Source organism: Dromiciops gliroides, chromosome X, assembly GCF_019393635.1.
Source record: "Dromiciops gliroides isolate mDroGli1 chromosome X, mDroGli1.pri, whole genome shotgun sequence".
Taxonomy (NCBI): domain Eukaryota; kingdom Metazoa; phylum Chordata; class Mammalia; order Microbiotheria; family Microbiotheriidae; genus Dromiciops; species Dromiciops gliroides.
In genome coordinates, this window is record NC_057867.1 from 5,487,555 (window position 1) to 5,507,105 (window position 19,551).

Consider the following 19,551-nt stretch of genomic DNA (forward strand, 5'->3'; position numbering starts at 1 on the left):
TGGATCAGCACCCCACTGAGAGAGGCCTTGAATTCCAGGATGAGGTGGCCAGGCCAGGTTCGCACCATGGATTGGGCGGCAGGAGGCTTCTGGGCCTTTCAGGGTTGTGCCGATGCCTTCTTCTCACTGGTCTTCCCATTGGGGAAATGAGCTGCTGTTGTGTCGAGATGAGCTTTTAAGTGCCAAGGACTTTCCCGTCCCCAGCCTACCTTGATAAGGGGTCCAGACAGATTTGGCCGTGGGGCCTTGGTATGCTGAATGTGAGTCAGAAGCATGTGATGTGGTAGCCAGGTGTGTGAGCTAATGGGATCTTGGGCCACATCGAGAGGCCTGGCTCCCAGGGAGCCAGAGGCCCGGTATCCTCTGCCCAGGGAAGGTCAGAGCTGGAAGTCACTGTTCAATTTAGGAGATGGAAGAGGGTCCAGAGGAGGGTGGCCAGGCTGGGGGAGGGCCTGTTTAGTCTGGGGAAGAGAAGGCTTAGAGCAGTGTTCAAGTATTTGGAGCCATACCACACAGAAGGAAGATTTGACGGCTTTTGCTTTTTTGAGCTGAGGCTAGGAGCAACAGGTAGGAGAGACTGAGACAGACAGAGAGGTGAACTTCAGCATGCTGTGAGGAGAAACTTTCAAACCATCAGAAGGCCCAGTCCACAAGTGAGAGGTAGTAAGTTCTCCGTCCCTGGAGATATCCAAGTGGAGGCTAGGGCAGGTTTGCTGGGGAGGAGGTTGTTGCTTAGCTGAGGGTGGGCCAGTGCCAGTGCCAAATGTCTATGCTTTTGGAAATATTTGTGTCCATGTGCCACCTGCCAGGGAGACAGTTCCCCTTTGACCATCCATTCACACCACTGGCGTGAAGCAGGATTTGGCCCACGGTGTGTGTGAATGGACTCTGTCTCTGTGGGCATTGCTTGTCTTCTTTTCATCTTCCAGCTGGAAAGGAGGCTGGAGAGGCTCGATGGGCAGAGAGCCAGGCTTCCCGGCTGGGGGATTTGGGCTTCAGGGCCCTCCTGGCAGAGGAGGTCTTCATCAGGCTAGGCACAAGAGGCACTGGTCCTTTCTCTGCTCCCTGGGCCTGAGAGGAGGGTCAGGGGAGTTTGTGAGGTCATTTTTCTGTTCTGGGCCACATGAAGGGGCCAGGCTCGATGATTTCCAGGCACCTGTCTGGCTCACGTGGTCTCAGACTTGGGAGAAGCACACAGCTGCTTGGTTGGATTCTCCTTGTGCTCCAGGGTCAGAGGTCACTGCATGGTGGAGTTGAAGGGAGCCTCAGAGAAGATCCAGTCCAACCCCGTCATGTTACAGGGGAGGACATGGAGGCAGCCCAGAGGAGGAGGACTAAGCCTTAGGCTTCTCGATCCAAGCGGTGCAGTAGCGTGTGGGCCAGGCTTGGAGTCAGGGCCTGGGTTCCGATTCCAGCTCTGTCACTTACTCCCATGATCCTGGGCAACACTTTCCCTCTCTGGGCCTCAGTTTCTTCCTCTGTAAGATGACAGGTTTGGACTAGATGACCTCACTGATTCTGATTGAGTGTGAACCCCTCATTTTACAGATGGGGAGACCGAGCACTGAGCCCAGGGCACTGCACATAGTAGGTGCTTGATAATTATCTTTATTGAATTGAATTGAGTTGCTTTGCAGCTAGAATTTTTTTACAAACCTGTTTTATTGATGCTCTTTTCCAACCAAAGTGCTGTCACTCCCCAATAACCACTCCCTTCCTCCCCCTTCCCACCCAGAGAGCCCTCCCTTGTAACAAAGTACATCAAGGCAAAGCAATCCTTCCGTTTGCCGGGGCTGCCGGTGTAGGCCTCATCCAGTGTGCCGAGGGGCTCGAGGCACGGGTCAGCATCTGTCCCCTGAAGTGGCTTTCAGTATGGCTTTGATCTTGGCTGTACTGGTTCTAACTCTAAGCTCAGAGCTGCCTGGGGCCCCACCCACCCACCCACCCCGTCATCGCCCTGAGGCAGGAGTCAGAGGAGGGGGGGGGGACCGGGAGCGGGGTGGGGGGAAGTTGGGGTTGGGCTCTCTGGCCAAAGAGCAGTACCGGAATGGGTTCAGGGCCACCATGGAACTCCCTGCCCCTGCCCTGGGCCTCCCTTTGCTTCCCCTTTGCCCCCTGGCTTCCCTGTGCCCCCATCCCCAAGCCAACCGAGCCAAGGTGCCCGGAGTTGGGCCACCCTCTGGGAGCCCAGAGCTCTCTTTTTCTCTCGGAATGGCTGCTGCTGCTGCTGCTGCTGTTACCGCTGCCGCTACCGCTGCCGCTACCGCTGCCGCTACTGCTGCCGCTGCCGTTGGTGGGGGTCACAATGAGGAGAACCATGGCAACAGTGATGACGATGATGACGGCAACGGTGAGTCCCCCTGGTTGCTCTGCAGGGAATCCCTGAGCAGTGGGCAAGGCTTCTCCAGACATCCAACATCACCAAGCTGGAACAGAAGAGAAACCCGCAGGCTGTGCTGGACGTCCTCAAGTTCTACGACTCTAAGGAGACCGTCAACAATCAGAAATACATGAGCTTTACTTCTGGAGGTGAGCAGCCCGTCCTGGGTGAGTCTGGGGAGCCATGGCGGACGGTCAGGGTGTGGGATGCCAGAGGACCCTGGGGGTGGGGCAGAGAAAGACAGAAATAGAGGGGGAGGTAGAAGAAGGGGAAGTCATGGGTTCTCTTCCCAATCCTACCATGAGGACATGCCTTGGGTGGCTAGGTGGGGGTGGGGGTGGGGTTCTCAGTCTCCTTTCCTCCAAAGTAAGACAGGCCTGCCTTTGGTCCCCTCAGTGTCCTCTCCTGAGCTCAGTAAACTTTCTCTTACCTCCACTGGCTCCCATAAGGCCATGCCTTCAGGCTGGGGACCTCCCCTTTTCCCTGTCTCCATGGGTGTAGGGCTCCCAGCTTCCCATCCGCTTCCTGGGAGCAGGTTCAGAAGGCCTGGGACCTACTAGTTGGGCTTACGGCTGGGTCTACCTACCTCTCTATGGCTCCCCTTTTGGGCCCTGGGGGCCAAACCAGAAGAAATGGGGAAAGTTGCTGAGGCAAATTTGGGGCTCAGTGTCAGGTGTGAGCTGAACTGCCCATGTGTGTGGAATGGGGAGGAGAGTTCTCTGCCTCCAGGTGACTTCAAGCAGAGGCTGGCTGACCACTAAGGGGATTTCTTTTGGGCAATGCTGAGGACCAATCCTGAGCTTCTGTGATGCAGTGAGCAAGGCTGGCACAGGGCGCTGAGCCCTCTCCCCATGCCTACAGTGCAGATGTAGGTGGGGCAAGGTCTCCAGCCTACTCTCATTGCCTCCAAAGTAAGGATGGCCTGGGTCCAGCCTCTTCTGGTCTCTCTCCAGAGAACAGATGCCCTTCCCCCACAGTCTCTCCTAAGGCCCTTTCATTAGCTTCTCCTGACCAGGGAGGATACCCCAAGGGGGCAAGGTCCGGGGTACCAAGCAGCTCTTGGAACTTTTGAAAAAAGGTTTTATTGATTCTTCCTTCCCCACAATGTCAATGTCATTCCCCAATACAATCCTCACGAAGTGAAAGAAGCTGACACTTTGGCCTTGGCCAACACCTCTGATCCAAAGCCTGTTTGCTGAGAGGCAGGAATTCTGATTGAGCATCAGCCCCCTGAATTCATAGCTGCTCACTGCTTTGGCTTCCTCTAAACTTGTATGGGACCACACCCTTTTTACACCCTCTCCTATCCAGCTCTTCCATCCTTAGGGGCCCTAGCTTATTCCCGAATCTGGGATGGAGCAGCCTTCTTGGCTCCCAGCCTGGGGTGTCTGTTTCTCTCTCTGTCTCTGCCTGCTGTTGCAGACCTCCACATCCCTCTCACCCTTGTGGGTGACTAGAGAAGGAAAGAGGAGAGCAGGCTGGTGAGCTTGGAGAAGGGAGTGCTCAGAGGCCCTCTCCTGTGGAGGAGGGATTCAGCTGGTTGGCTCTGCTCGGCCCTCGAGATAACCAGGAGTAAAGAATAGGGGGAAGCCGCCCAGTGGTTCGATATTAGAAAATAGGACCATTCCCTCCTAAGTAGGGCTGAGCTCAGAAGGCAGAGTGGGCTGGGGTTTGACCCCTGCCAGGTGCCCTGTGTGTTCAGCTGGGGATTGTGCTGGCTGGCCTTGGGCCCTAGTCCAAGCTTCTTTGTGAATGGCCCCAAGGAGGGAGAATGCGCCCGTTCCCTCCCCTCTCAGCACACTCAGTGCAGTGAAGGAAGCTTTGAGGTGGCCTGGCCTCCTGGTGGGCCAAGCAGACCCAGGAGTCTTTGAAAGCTGAAGGAGACATGTGAGACCTTCAAGTCCCAATCAATTCCTTAGTCCCCTTATGTGGCAGACAGCTTCTCCTTGGGGGAGAGGTAGGGAAGCTCCTGCCCAGGCCACTCCGGGATGACTCTCACTGCAGAGAACATCCTGCTGACATCCAGCACAGATCTGCCCCCTCTGTACCTTCCCTCCACGGCTTCTGGTTTTCCCTCTGGGGCTCAACATTCAAAAAGCACTTAGCAAGCACCTGTTGTGGGTCCTGCTCCGCCCCCCCAGATAAGGAGGCAGCTTTCCTCAGTTTCCCCTGGGCGGGCAGGGCTGAGTGATGTCTCTGCTTTGTTTTTGCTCCTTGCAGATAGAAGTGCTCATGGGTACTTAGCAGCCCATCCTTCGGTAAGCAACCACTGGGACTGTTCCACCTTATCTTCATTTCTGCTGGGATGGGTACAAAAGAATTTAGGTGTAGAACCACAAAGACCTTAGGGCTGGGGTTGGAAAACCCTTAGCGATTCGGGAGTCCGTGAGGCCCAGACAGGGGCATGTATCCTGGGAGCGGCCAGATTTCTCAGCCAGGGGTTGACCACCTTGTAGACCCGCCATGCCTGAGGCCTCCAATGGTGGAGCTGGAAGGGCCCTTAGGGACTGTCTAGTCCAGCTCCCTTATTTTATCTTGTAATATTTTAGGGGGGCTTTGGGTTGATGTTTTCATATCCAGCCTGCAATAGCACCTCCCCCTGCCCCCGCCTCCTCGCCCCACCATTACAAAGGGAAGCACTTGGACCAAACAAATGGGCCTGTCCGCCATAGCACAACCATGATGCCCCATCTGTCTCCCGAGATGACCAACCCCTTTTATTGAGGGGCTCAGAGACAAAGTTACACACTGAATCTGGTAGATCTAGGCTGGAGGCCACGTCTCCTTGAGCCCAACTTAGTGTACTCAGAAGCTCTTCCATGGAGCTAGCTAGAATGCTGACCTCACAGGGGGCTGGTTGAGGCTGAGCTCTGCTTGGCCATGGTCATCCCATGGCCAGAGCCCCCTTGGAGATTCCACTTCAGCATCTTAGAGATGTGCCTTGATTCATCCTGATGCTCTGGCCTGTTATAGCTGCAACCACTGGCTTACCACGGCTGCCTAGTAAGCCTTCACTAGAGTGAAGCCCGTGTACTTGAGCGCATTTGTAAATCAGTGTGACAAATTCACGTTTCTTGTTTCACATTTCTATTGCATTGTTTATCATAGGACCCAGGACCCTGAGAGTTGGAACGGACCTCAGAGGTCATCCAGTCTAACCTCCTACCTAGGGCTGAAACTTTCCAATAGGCGGTCAGCTGGCCGGCCGTGAAGGGGAAGTCTCTACCTCCTGGCATAGCCTGTCCCATTTCTGGACATCCCCGATTGCTAGGAAACTTTTCCTGATGTTCAGTCGCAGTCTCTCCCCCGTAGCTGCCCCTGCCCACTTTGGGCCTGATTCCTCTTCCCCATGCCAGCCCTTCACATCTTTGCATGTGTTTGATTTCCATTGTGAACCTCACAGCCCCAGTGCATGGCAATAACTCAGTTCTTAGGGGTGAATCAGGATTCACGTAGCAGGGCCCATATTAAGGAGGCGAATGTGTGTTAACCGCGGCTGACAGCCACTCTGGGGTAAGATGCTATTGTCAATGATCCACAGCAGACTTTGATTCCAAGACCAGCTTCCCTCTGTTACCTGGATACCTCAGCTGCCGAGGGAGTGAAGGCTCAGGTAAACATTGGAATCAAACCATATAGCCCGAGGATGGCTAAGCTAGAAGGGACTCGAGAGACCATCTCGTTCACTTTCTTGCTCACTAATATGAGACACAATCTAGAGCAAGATTGAAAGAACTCAAAACACCTAAGTATGGCAAGGTACCCCCACTCACTGACCTTTCGTGGTTCATAGAATGACAGAATGTCATTCATTCATTCATTCATTCAGCCAGTACAACAATGTGCCTACTCTATGCAGACTCCAAGCTGGGTGAGAGGCCAAATCTTGAGGCAGTGTGATGGTGGAGGCAAGATCGCTGGACCAGGAGTCAGGGGAGACCTGAGTTCAAATCCCACTCCTGACTAACAAGGAGTGTGTCCTTGGGCAAATCGTTCAATCTCTCAGAGCCTCAGTTTCCTCATCTGTAAAATAGGGCTAGCGATGCCCATAGCACTCACCTCAGGGCGTTGTTGAAAGGGTCAATTTTGAGAGTGCATGTAAAACCTTCAGGGGCTCTCCTGAGGTAAGGCTTGGAGCTTCAACACAAACCCAATATTAAATACGTGTGTCTGAGGGATGGAAAACCACAAGGGCTCTGGAGGAGAAGGGCATGAGCACCCAGGGAGATCAGTGACAGCTTCTTGGAGAGCATGGCCTTTGAGGGGAATAGAGGGCACAGAGATGGGAGAGCCCAGGGTGGCCTTGGGAACAGAGAGGGACTAAGTCTAGTTGGATCACACCATGCATCTAAGGGAGAGGGAGGGCCTTGAATGCCTGGCAGAGGTAGAGGGGCCCTGAGAGACCCTTGAGTCCAACCCCCCTCATATTACAGAGGGGGAAACTGAGGCCAAGGGAGGGAAAATGAGATCACATTTGTAAAGCATTTTGCAAACCTGAACGTGCTATAAAAATGCTTCTTATCACAGTTATCATCCAGTCATTTCTGTAGTTGTAGATGTGGGATTAGAAACCCAAGTCTTCTGACTTTCAGGCCAGGACTCTCTTCTCTTTCTTGGTGCTGCCTCCCATATTAAATGGCTTTGCTGTTTTTAAACTCAAAGAGAATTAGTCATGCTAGTTCCTTTTGGGGAAAAAAATTCCCTTTTAACTTCCCATGCTTGTTTTATGTAATTGCTCTAAGCACCCTGTTGTTTCTAAGCTCTGTGTTTAGCCTCTCTCCATACTTTGGGCAAGTCCCGTTTGGGCACATGTTGCAGTGGAACAAACCATGAAGTAGGAGTTAGGAGACCTGGATGCCCAAGCTCTGGCACTGACTTGCTCTGTGTCCTTGGACAGATCTCTTCCTTTTGAAGGCCTCAGTTTGCCCCCTCTGTAACATGAGGTGGTTGGACTAAAGGGTCTCTGACAGTTCTGACAATCTCTCATTCTATGAACTGTGAAAGGCCAGGTGTACCTCATCGTACTTAGGTATTTGTAGTTCTTTTAATCTTGCTCTAGATTGTGTCTCATATTGGTGAATGGGATTCATCCATTGGGAAGGGGGTGGACTTGGGGGTCTCTAAGGCCCCTTCTGGCTCAGATGTTTTTTAATTCTATATTTTGAATCCAATGTTAAAATGACATGTCAATCCACTTGCAAAAATTAATGCCTATGGGCCAGCATGTCTGTTGAAATGTATAATTGCCCCCATTAGAAGAAGAAAGATAGGGAATGGTTTCACACTGAGCACTTAGATGACGTTTGCATTGGTAGAGTACAAAAACAGCATCCGAACCTCCCTTGGCTCCCCCGGTGTCCGAAGAAGAAGATGAAGATGAGGAAGAGGAAGAAGAGGAGGAGAATGAGCCCCCACCAGTAATCGCGCCCCGCCCCGAGCACACAAAATCTGTAAGTTGTCCTGACAGATGTTTCCCCTCCTTGAGCCCTGATTGGACACCTCCCATGTACCCAGGCCTGTGGGAGGTCCTCTAGAGATCAATGTGTGACCCTTTCTGGTTCTTCCCCCAGCTCCTCTTTGCCCTTGGTTAGCCTGGTCCTTGGATGACCCGATCCCATGCCAGGCCTGTCCTCGGAAGTTTTCTGGTCTGGTAGGAGCTAATAGAAGAGAGTGAGACCTCAGGGTCACTGCCACACTCAAATGTGGGTTTCCTCACTGGAGCTGTGGAGAGAGTAGTGTCTGGGCCACCTATTCCCTGGGGTCGTTGTAGGACACAAATGAGAGATGGCATGTAAAATGCCCTGTTAATATGTGAGGAAATGCTGGACAAGAGATGTTAAGTGACTTTGCTAAGGTCACACAGCCAACAGGTGTTGATGTTCAGAGAAGGGAAGCGGTCAGCATGGGCTGGAGCAGGCTAGGAGGAATTCTGGAGGGTTGGAGTTGTGAGCCAGGTCAGGTCAGGGAGGCTTGGGAGAGGCAGAGAGGTTGGAACTTGGGGATTTCCTAGAGAACAGACCAAAGGAGAGAGGTAGGAACAAGGGCCTGGGGGAAGGGAGTTGGGAGGGGGTTCTTTTGACCCAGCATATCTTTCTTTTTCCTTTTTTTTGCGGGACAATGAGGGTTAAATGACAGCTAGTAAGTGTCAAGTGTCTGAGGCTGGATTTGAACTCAGGTTTTCCTGAATCCAGAGCTGGCGCTTTATCCACTGTGCCACCTAGCTGCCCCCCAGCATACCTTTCTTTAAAAAAAGTTTTCTTAGTGTTTTTTTAAACGTAGTTATCCCCCCCCCCCCCCCCGCCAAAAAAAATCTTCCCAAGTACAGTTTAGCAAAATCTAGGTCGGGTAACGCATGCCTTATTCTGTACTTATAGTCCACCACCTCTCTGATGAGACGGGGGAGGAAGGCCGATGGGCTCCTAGGTCACTGGTTAGAAGGGACCTCAGAGCACCTTGGTTGGCAGCAGATTTTTCCAAAGCCAGACCACTTGATACCAATCGTGTCTTTAGAAAGCCCCCCCCCCTTTGTCCAGCCCTGGGATTGTGTAGTCACTTCCCCAGGAAACGCCTCTTATCATGGTGGTTCCACACGTCTTGCAGATTTATACACGTTCTGTGATGGATGCTGCTCTGCCCGTGGCTACCCCCAAGGAGGCTTCTGCCCCCACAGCAGAGAACTCACCCTCCAACACTCTGTATCGGAATGCTGACCGGCAGAGGAAGAAGTCTAAGATGACAGATGAGGAGATCCTGGAAAAGCTGAGTGAGTGCTTGCCCCCCCATCCCCCCCGGCTCTCTGGCTCTCTCTCGGTCTGGCTGGCTCTTTTGGAGGGGGTGGGGAGGAACAGACGTTTGTCACTCAGGTTGTAACCTGCTGGCCTGAGAGTCCCAACCTCCTCCTCTTTGGAGCTGAGAGGGACCCCAGAGGGGCCATAGGGTCATGGGATTTAGAGACGAAGGAGGAAACCGAGGCCCAAAGGAGGTCGTAGGGCCAGCGATTGTGTCGGAGGGGACCTCAGAGTTCGTTTGCTTGAGGTCCCCTCCCTTACGTCCCAGACAAGGAAGCTGAAGTCTACAGAGGGGACTTCGGAGATCGTGTAGTTCAGGGGTCAGCAAACTGATCTGGCCCCTCCCCTGTCCCTGTCCCTGCCCCTGTTTCCCCCCCCCCCCCCCGCCCTCGCCCCCCTCCATTGTCTGTTTTTGAACAGCCTGCAAGCTGAGGATGGTTTGGAGATTTTTAAATCCAAGAAAACTGAATTTAAAAATGTCAAAACCATTCTTAGCTGGTGATGTGCAAAAACAGGCACCGGCCACACTTGGCCCATGGGAAGTCGTTTGCTGACCCCTGATTTATTCTAACCCTCTTATTTTACAGATGAGGAAACTGAGTCTCAGAGAGGTAGAGTGACTTGTCCATGCTCATACAGGTAGTAAGCAGCAGAGCCAGGATTTGAACCCAGGTCCTTCGACTCCTTATCCAGCTACCCCAACGCTCTTGCCCAAGGTCACACAGCTAGTGAATAGCAGAGCTGGGATGGACTCCAAATTCAATGCTCTTTCCGCTAGCCCTCCTCTATTCCAACCCATAGTCCAAATAGGAATCCTCTGTAACATTCCCAACAAATGCTCATTCAGCCTCTACTTGCAGACTTCAGGGACGGGGAACTCACTACCCTTCTAGGAAGTCCATTCCACTTTGGGATGGCTCCAGCTGAGAGGAAGTTTTTCCTTCTATGGAGCCCAAGTCTTTAACCCCATTGCTCCCTGTGCTTCCCCTTGGGGCCAAGCAAATCAATGGACCTCGAGTGACAGGATCGAAATGAGGCCGTCCTGAGCCAAACCCAGAGCCCGAGACTCCTGCCTTTTGCTCTCCAGTGTAGACCAGCCGTTGCAACTGCTCCCATTTCCCAGAGGAGCAGCCTGAGGCCCTGAACAAGGCACTCATTCCCCCGGGTGGTCCCCCAGCCAGGCAGTGACCCCTTAGGGGTTTCGGGGCCTCATTCCCCTGTGCTGTTGACCAGCCTTTGGCCTTCGTCCTTTGTCTCCCTCCTAGGAAGCATTGTGAGCATTGGGGATCCCAAGAAGAAATACACGAGGTTTGAAAAAATTGGCCAAGGGTGAGTGAATCCCTGCGATCCTGTGGGGAGTGTGTGTGTGTGTGTGTGTGTGTGTGTGTGTCTCTGTCTGTATGTTCACGTGTGTCTCTGTGTGCATGTATGTCTGTGTATGTTTGTATGTGTCTGTGTCTGTGCGTGTATGTATGTATAAGTTCGTGTGTGTTTGTGTATGCGTTTGCATGTGTATGTGTATGTCTGTGTCTCTGTGTGTATACGTTCGTGTGTGTCTGTGTGTGTGACAGGGTTGGGCAGGCAGGCTGGAGGAACAGGCGATCCATGCACATGGAACTCACTCGAGGCTATTTGGGGCAAAGGGATGAGCAGGCTCTGAGGGAGGTTGGGATGTGGGGTGGTTGTCTGAGTGCCTGGGCATCAGAGCAGGTGCTGAGAACAGAGCCAGCCAGGAGGACCCAGGCCAGGTCTGTCACTTATTAGCTGGGAGACCATGGGCAGATCACTTCATCACCATGGGCCCATTGCTCCGAACCTCCCCTTGTGGCCAGCATGGGCTTCCTGAGCTGTCAAAAGATGATCTCCAAGATCCCACCCACCCTAAGTCCCGGGATGGTTTCAGACTGGCCACACAGGTGTCTGGCCCCCTTCCCTGGGCAGGCCCCTGCTGGCGGCATCTGGCCTCCAGCCACCCTGCGCTTTTCTTGGCTTGCCCCTCTCCTGTCTCCTGGGGCCCTCTCCCCTCCCCATCCACTGTTTCCACTGCTGCAGCCTCGCCATGCTTTGGGGCCTGGTGGAGACGCTTCCTCCTTTCCTGATCTGCCGAGATGAAAGAGCTCAGTACTTCCTTCCTCTCCCCTTCCTATGGAATCCCTGTCCATATTCCTCCTTCCTCCCAAGCAGACAAAGGGAGGGTGTGGGAAGTCAGTGGTACTGTCCTGAGAATGGGCACTCAGCAGGCAGAGTCAATCTAGGTCACTCCCATAAGCATTCATTAAGTACATCCTATGTGCCAGGCACTATCCCAGGCACTGGACACAGACAAAGACCCAAATCATGTCTACCTTAAAAGAAATCACATTCTATCTGCAGAAAACACCACATACACAGGGAAGTCACTTGAGCATGATTTCTGAGCACTAGAGGGATGAGGGAAGTGGCCCCTCAGCTGGGCCTTGAAGGAAATTGGGAGTTCCAAGGGGCAGAGGTGAGGAGAGATACCGTGGCAGGGCTGGGAAAGATGGAATCTTGTGTCTCACCACGTTGGCTGGGGAATTGAGAGCGTCAGGTGTAACAATGTGGGATCAGCCCGGAAAGTCTGGGGGGAGCCAGACGGAGGACTTTATATTCATCCCGCATGCACTAGGGAGCCCCTGAAGCTTCTTGAACAGAGGAGTGTTTCAGTTGGATGATCACTTTGGCAGAATAGCGAGGAGAGAGACCCTTGGAGTAGTCTAGGGAGAGGTGCCTCCGTGTGGAGGGGATGAATGTGGACATAGGAGATAACCTAGAGGGAGAAGCCCAAGGCACCCCATGTATGGCCGACCTTGGCTGGCTGTCCTGGGCCTCCCTTCCTTCACCTTCTGAGGCCCCTTCCAGCTTGGACTCACTGGTCTTGTGACTTGGCGACTGACTAGATGTGGGGGAGTGAGGGAGGAGGAAGAACGTGAACCCCAGGACTGAGACCCTGAATGACGGCGGTGCTCTGTAAATGTCAGCGATTGATCGCTTGCTTGCTGTTTTTGTGGAGGTTTTTTGTGGGGCAATGAGGGTTAAGTGACTTGCCCAGGGTCACAACAGCTAGTAAGTGCCAAGTGTCTGAGGCTGGATTTGAACTCAGGTCCTCCTGAATCCAGGACCAGTGCTTTATCCACTGTGCCACCTAGCTGCCCCACACTCACTACTAATAAAGCCCCCAGTGGCCAGGCCTCCAGGCTGCTGCTGACTTCACTCCGAGCACTCTCCTAGGCAGAATAGTTAACATGTTCTTAAGTCGTGATCACTGACAAAACAGGAAGTCCAGCCCTGGGTTGTACAGACTACAGAAGTGTAAGTGTTCACCCAGAAAACTGAACAGTGGACTGAGCTGGCTCCAGCACACTCCACTAGTGCCTGTCTTGCCAGCCAGAGGGATATTAGGAGGCAAAGAAAGTTCTGATTGAACATCTACTGTGTGCAGGGAGAGAGAGAGAGAGCTTAGCTAAGATGAGGAGCCTGCCTTCAGGAGGCTCACAGTTTAAGACACTCACATAGCAGCTTTGGGAAATCACTCCTGGTGTGAGAACTCCCTCCACCACTGGAGGGGTGAGAGGTGAGGGGTGAAGGGTAGAGATAGCAGGGTTGGAGAAGCTGTGGTCCCAGCTTTGCTCCTTCTTATCCCTTCAATTACAGAGGAGAAAGAAGGACTTGTGAACAGGGCTTTGCCCCAAGCACTCTCCATCACTCCTTTTCCTTCCAAGAGGCAGAAATGCCAACAATTGGGCCCAGTCTCCTTGGTCACTAATTAAGCCCTTTTCTCCATTCTCTCCAATCCCCAGGGCATCAGGTACTGTCTATACTGCATTGGATATCGCCACAGGACAAGAGGTAAGTGCTACCATCAAACTAGTCTGCAAGGAGCCCAGGCCCGCCTGGCCAAGGCCCCCATGCCAGCCCTCTCTCCAGAGATGTTGGGATTGTTTTGGAAGCTGATGGGGAGGGGGGGCCCTCCTGGATCACATTCATGCTTGGGTCTCCGATGTCCTCTCAGGTGGCCATAAAGCAGATGAACCTCCAGCAACAGCCCAAGAAGGAATTAATTATTAACGAGATTCTGGTCATGAGGGAAAATAAGAACCCCAACATTGTGAATTATTTAGACAGGTAAGCACTTCTCTGCTGGGGGCTGTGGTGGTGGGCGGGCCCTTTGTAGAGAGCCCTCAAGGTGAGGCTCCAGCAGGTCAAGTCACTTGCCGTAGGGCATCACAGCTAGTGGTGGTACCTCCAGTCCCTGGGTCACGTAGGCTCTCATTTTGGCACCTACAGTTCAGTGAACCAGCGCCCCACATGTGGAGAGGCCTTGGCCCCAAACCTATATGCTCATGAGGAGGCTGCTTAGCTCCTGGTAGTGCTCTCTCCACACTTGGCATCACAGCCAGGGGCTCTCTCGGATTGGGTCAGGAGATGGGCAGCCCCAGGGAAGGGCCCAGGGGAAGTGAAAATCATCCTGGGGAGGAGGTTTGTTGCCCACGGGCACAGCTGCAAGGCTCCGTGTCCTAAGTGGGCAAATTTCCCATACGGTTAGGCTAAGGCTTGGCCCCCTGCTCAGCTAGTGTTCCCCCATGGCCACTGGTAGTGTGGGCCATGATGGGGAGGGCCCAAGTGGCCTTTGCTTTAGTGACCCAGGTAAGTTCCTGGCTGGGAAGCCCTTAAAGATGAAGGGGGTGGGGCATCTGCCGTCTAGCAGCAAAGCACTCTACAGGCCACCCCTGCTTCCTGGGCCTGAGGCTCTCCATTTAGCGCCTCCTATCCTGACAATATCGTGGTTATCAGCTGGGGAGAATCTGCCAGTTTTGAGCTCAGTGCTTCTCATTGGCTGTGGGTCCTTCTTCCTCCAGGCTTCACTTACCTTTTTTTTGGGGGGGGGGCGGGCAATGAGGGTTAATTGACTTGCCCAGGGTCACACAAATAGTGTCAAGTGTCTGAGGCTGGATTTGAACTCAGGTCCTCCTGAATCCAGGGCTGGTGCTTTATCCACTGTGCCAACTAGCTACCCTTTCGCTTACCTTCTGTATGAGAGGATGGGGTCTTGTACTGGTTTATCAGTTAGGCACGAGCCCAGCATGGGAAGGGAGCCCCGAGACCATTAGGCCAACCCTTTCTTATGACACAGTGGGAGTTGGAGGCTCTGTGCTCAGCCTGTGGGCACCCACTCATACAGCTGCTCCAAGAGAAGTGAGAAGGCCTCAGAATGGCCTGGGGTGGTCTGGGACAAACATAGCTGGGAAGCTAGGCCCAGCCATATCTTTGCACCACATCCAGGCCTTGCCTGTATCTCCAACTCTCCCTCATGATCATGTAGTCAGTTCACTAGTTTAAAGGCTGGATTCAGAAAGCTGGCTGCTGCCAGGTCCTACAAGAGAAGGGAGGCCAGTGCCCACCTCAGCCTCCTTGATGTTGGTAACAGTGGGAGAGGGACCTGCCCATCAATTCACAGCAGCTCTTTGGACTCCAGGCCCAATACCTGTATTTGCCCCAGGATATCGCTAGATGCTCTTCATGTGTAACATGCCCATATGAAGAATTCAGACTGAGCTGGAATTACACTACCACGGTTCACTGCCTGCTTCCGGGGATTCATTGTCCTGACCTTCCCTCCTTCCCGTTTCCTCTGCTCTCTTAACCACTGGGGCCATGTGGCTTTCCAGCTTGTCCGTAGCATCATTCTAGAGCATAAGACCTGAGTTGTCAGACTGTAAAAGGACCTTCGAGGTCATTTAGTCCCTTTTACAGATGAGGAAATTGAGGCCAGTTAAGTATCAGATAGGAGATTTAGATCCAGGTTCTTTGAGCCTCGATCCAGTTGTCCTGGCCTCATGGGGTGGGAGTTGGGGGGGCGTTCCCTTAGCTCCGTCCCTTCCTTTGCTCCTCACAGCTACTTAGTGGGTGATGAGCTGTGGGTAGTGATGGAGTACCTGGCTGGTGGTTCTCTGACTGACGTCGTCACGGAGACTTGTATGGATGAAGGCCAGATAGCAGCCGTCTGCCGAGAGGTAAGAGGTTAAGACATGCCCCAAGGGAGGGGAGTCCTCGGCCTTGGAAGTGCTGGCCTCTGAGGACCTTGCAGGCCAACGGACCGACCATGGACACCAGAGCGTGGAGTCTCCTCCAGGGTATCTGGGCCCCACCCCCACTTCTCACCCTGATTCTTACCATCCCCTTGGCCGGGCTTTTTGGGTGCCAGTGGTGTACCCAGCTGGGGATGGTCGGGATTGGGTCCAACCCAGAACATGCTTTGAGCCCTCTGACTAACAGGATGCTTTTGGTTCAGTGTCTCCAGGCCTTGGATTTCTTGCATTCCAACCAAGTCATCCACAGAGACATTAAGAGTGACAACATTCTTCTCGGGATGGATGGCTCCGTCAAACTGAGTAGGTGCCCAGGGGGTGTGGGCCTCCCTCAATGGGAGGAGCCAGAGTGGAGAAGCTGGCGGCTCTGGGGCCTCGGCGAGGGCATCGCGTCGTTCCGTGTCCAGGCATCCCACTCTAAGGCACTTCCATTCAGGAGGCAGATAGATACAGAGACAAAAATGGAACAGAGCCTGCCCTCAGGGAGCTTCTGCTCACGAAATATAGGACTGGCCAGCTTCTGTTGCTCCATGTGCTTCTGTAGTAGGCCAGCACGGTAGTCCTGGATGAGCCATGATCGAGCCCACGGTACTGGGAAACCCTCCTCATATTGCCCAGAGAATCTCCCCACCACTCTGTACTGGGGTCCCTCAGGCAGCTCCCCTTGTGCAGGAAAGTCGGGGGTCTTCCTCAGCTCCCTTTGGCCAGGCGACCTCAGAAGGGGCCCTCAGTGGCCCAGAGCAGAGGAGAGGGGACAAGAGGGGAAGCCTTCACTTTTCCCGGCCTCAGTTTCCTCATCTGTAAATAGGAATAATTGTATGTCCACCTCCCAGCGAGGTAGAGGAAACTCTCGGTGAGGAACCTTCCCCTTCCAAGGAAGGGTGGCATAGCCAAGGGCTTCCTTTGTGGCCCAGCCTCTTGGAGAGTTGTTGGTGTTGAGTTCATTCCTAGGCCTGCTCAGGAAACACTGGCAGAAGCCACTAAATGGCTGGGTGGGGGGGCATCCAAACTCCAAGAGGATCCCAAGGAAAGGGAGTAGTGAGCCCTCGAAATGGCCGCTCATGGAAACGATGGGCCAAAGTCTGCCAGCTCGTTCATCCCTCCTAGTCAGTGTGTGTCACAAGTAGGATTTGAACTCACCCCTTGGTGGCTTTTTCTCCACTGGGCCACCATGCTTCTCCTGGGTAGAGGATCATTACAAACAGCCTCCACCTGAGCCCAGAGTGAGCTCCCTTTCCTGCCTGCTGCCTGCTGAGGGGCATCCCTATCATGTTCTGGAAGTTTTCCTTTGAGTGCATGGGTAGGGGAGGGACCCTTTCACAGCCAGGCCTGGGTCTAACACTGTCCTCTTCTCCACAGCGGATTTTGGGTTTTGTGCCCAGATCACCCCCGAACAAAGCAAAAGGAGTACCATGGTGGGGACCCCCTACTGGATGGCTCCTGAAGTGGTGACAAGGAAGGCCTATGGCCCTAAAGTGGATATCTGGTCCCTTGGGATCATGGCCATAGAAATGGTGGAGGGTGAACCCCCATACCTGAATGAAAATCCGCTCCGGGTAAGAGGGATAAGGATCCCCCTTCTGCCACCCCACCCCCAGCTCAGGGGTTGGGCAGGGCCCTGGATGACTAAGGCTGCTTCCCCCACAAGGGCTCCCTGTACCTTTTCCTAAAGCCCTGAGCAGCATTTCTTCGCCGTAGGTCAGACTGGGGTCCCCTGAACAACATCATTATTTGACTCCATGTATTTCAGGTCCAGAAGGTACCTCAGAGCTAGCACATATACTCTCCCTGGCCTAGCCCTAACTGCCTGTGGAACCAGGGTCCGGTTCTTGGCCTTCTCTTGGCCTCAGTTTTCTCCCCTGTTAAGTTGAGTGGCCTGGATGAGCTGGCTTCTACGGGCCTGGCAGCTCAGCCAGTCGGCTAAGCCCTGGAGTCTGGGCTCAGTGAGGGCAGAGAGCTCTGGTGTCCAAGGGACTGGCCAGCGCCTGGGGGAGGATGATCTTTTTCAGTCTGAGAGGCTGTTGGAGGGGAGGCTTACGGCAGTGGAGCCACAGCCCCTTGGACATTTTGCAGACTCTGGCCTTAGTCGGAGAGAGAGAGAGAGAGTCCAGTCTGGGGTCAATGGGTCACAGCCTCCTGCTCTGGGGAGAGGGGCAGGCCCCAGGCTCAGCCTGTGCCCAGAGATTCAGGCTCCCTGTGTGGGACTTTGCCTTGGTGTTTGCAAGCTCCTGTGCCCACAGGGATGCAGCTCAGGGAGGCTCCCTCGAGACCCTGTTCCCATGACTGCCTCCTGAGTCAGATGGTTCCCTTTGGTCCCAACCTGGGAACTGAAGCAGGGACAGGTAGGAGGTTTCCTGTGGAGCATCGTGCCCCAGGATGCTTAGTGCCCCCCTGCCAACTGCTAGAGACGAGAGGACCAGACCAAATCTCTCACCTAGATCAGGCCAAGCAGGCCCGAAGGGGAAGCCAACTCTCCTAGGATGGAACACCTCAAGCAGGCTCATGTTGGGGGGGAGGCAATTAGAGAGAAGATGGGAAGGGGTGGAAGGGCAGCTCTAAGAGAAATGGAACCTCCCCCCCACACACCCCCACACACCCCCACCCCATCTCAATCCCCTGGCTCTTCTAAGTGCTGGGCCTCAGTTTCGATTCTGGCTCTGCTATGGATCACATGACCTTAGACATACCCCTTTTCCTCCCTGAATCTCAGTTTCCTTCTATGTAAAAGGAGGAGCTTGGCCTAGCTGGCTTCTGAGGTCCCTTCCAGATCCTTCTGGGTAGTGGAGAAGGGCCTGTTTGTTTGCATTCCCAGCCCCCACTGTGGTGCTCTGCACACGGCTAGTACTTGCTGAGCCGTTGGTGGATTGGACCGATATGGTGGAAGCCAGCAGTGGAGCCTGCCTTCGGTACCCTTTGCAAACTGGAGGCCCTTGGGCCAATCATGTCGGGCCTTCTCCCTTGCTTTCCTCACTGGGGTTGGGCTCACTCAGAGGGACTGGCTCCTTGGCCTAACTGTCTCCTGTCTCTGCCCAGGCCTTGTACCTCATAGCTACTAATGGCACCCCGGAGCTCCAGAATCCTGAGAGACTGTCTCCTGTGTTCCGAGACTTTTTAAACCGCTGCCTGGAGATGGATGTGGACCGGCGAGGCTCTGCCAAGGAGCTTTTGCAGGTAGAACAAAGAGAAGGATGATGGGAAGGATGGCAGGGCCCCCTTGGCTGCCTTCTCGCTGGCCAGATCTGTTCCTGGCAGACACTTGTAGCTCAAGGGATTGATCCGGGGAGGCTCTGTTTGCAAAGTGGGGTCTTGGTTCTAGAAAAGCTTTGGGCGGCAAAGTCCTTTGGCCTATGTGACTGTGGCCACGTCCCTTGCCCTCAGTGGGCAGGCAGCAGTTTCCCACTCTGTAAAGGGAAGGTGGCAGACTGCTTTTTCTCCAATAGCTGTGATGCCATGTGTGATCTGTCCAGCCCTAAATGCCGTCATCCCATTTTGTAGTGACTCAGCGGCCTCAACTTCTGCTTTGGCTGTTCTAAGCTTGGCTAGTGACTAGAGCTGAAGGACCCAAGAGCTGAAAGGTACCTTCGAGGCATTCCTCTGCCTCCCATTTCTGAGATGGGCAAATTGAGGTCCAGAAAATATCAAAGGGTCACAGGAACATCGAGTTAGACTTAACAATGTCTTTAGTGTTCAGCAAGTCCAGCCCCCTCATTTCATAGAGGAAGAAACTGAGGCCCCAAAAGGAGACCTGATTGGCTCAAAGTCACATGTGTAGGAAGGAGGGCTTTGGCCCCAGCCTCTTTGGCTCCCACTGTACTCCACTGTACCCTCTCAATGGGATCCTGGAGCTGGGGCTGGGAGAGCCATCCTGAGGATCCAGGCTTCCTGACTCCCAGTCATGTGTTCTGTCTTCTTGGTCCCCATTTAAAAAAATCTTCCCAAGGAGACTCATGCAGGGCTTGGTGTCTTGAGTGCCCGACATCCCTATGGACTCAGAGAAAGTGCACTGATGTCCAAGTTCATCTGTGGGAGTGAGGCCTTGCAGTGGCAAGTCTTTGTCTCAGAGGTTCTGAAGCCATGGTTTTTTAATTCCGGGACTTTAGGGAATGTGTTGAGACTCCCGTGTTCAGATTTCGGGGGACCTGCTGCTACCAGATTTAGCCACCAGCTAGCCAGCCGTTTGTTTTTCAGTGCCAACAGGCCACGGCCCCGGCCTCGCTGAGCCTTTAGCCTTTGGTCAGTTAGACCAAGCGAGAGGACAAAGTCTCTATATCTGGTT

General features: G+C 53.7%; 1 protein-coding gene across 10 annotated transcripts in view; it reads left to right on the forward strand.

Annotated features, from left to right (window-relative positions):
* Positions 1 to 19,551, forward strand: part of PAK3 (p21 (RAC1) activated kinase 3) — a 79,530-nt gene that overhangs the window by 55,214 nt on the left and 4,765 nt on the right. For 2 of the 10 annotated variants that reach the window (XM_043974070.1, XM_043974062.1), the window contains exons 4-18: positions 1,549 to 1,587; positions 1,736 to 1,840; positions 2,376 to 2,529; positions 4,601 to 4,638; positions 5,922 to 5,993; positions 7,696 to 7,830; positions 8,981 to 9,143; positions 9,756 to 9,779; positions 10,434 to 10,497; positions 12,987 to 13,035; positions 13,199 to 13,311; positions 15,083 to 15,200; positions 15,479 to 15,578; positions 16,635 to 16,831; positions 18,309 to 18,446. In XM_043974070.1, the coding sequence (XP_043830005.1) occupies positions 1,549 to 1,587; positions 1,736 to 1,840; positions 2,376 to 2,529; positions 4,601 to 4,638; positions 5,922 to 5,993; positions 7,696 to 7,830; positions 8,981 to 9,143; positions 9,756 to 9,779; positions 10,434 to 10,497; positions 12,987 to 13,035; positions 13,199 to 13,311; positions 15,083 to 15,200; positions 15,479 to 15,578; positions 16,635 to 16,831; positions 18,309 to 18,446 (1,509 nt within the window). The remainder of the gene's footprint in view (positions 1 to 1,548; positions 1,588 to 1,735; positions 1,841 to 2,375; positions 2,530 to 4,600; positions 4,639 to 5,921; positions 5,994 to 7,695; positions 7,831 to 8,980; positions 9,144 to 9,755; positions 9,780 to 10,433; positions 10,498 to 12,986; positions 13,036 to 13,198; positions 13,312 to 15,082; positions 15,201 to 15,478; positions 15,579 to 16,634; positions 16,832 to 18,308; positions 18,447 to 19,551) is intronic. The other 8 variants (XM_043974063.1, XM_043974071.1, XM_043974064.1 and 5 more) reach the window with 8 other exon arrangements.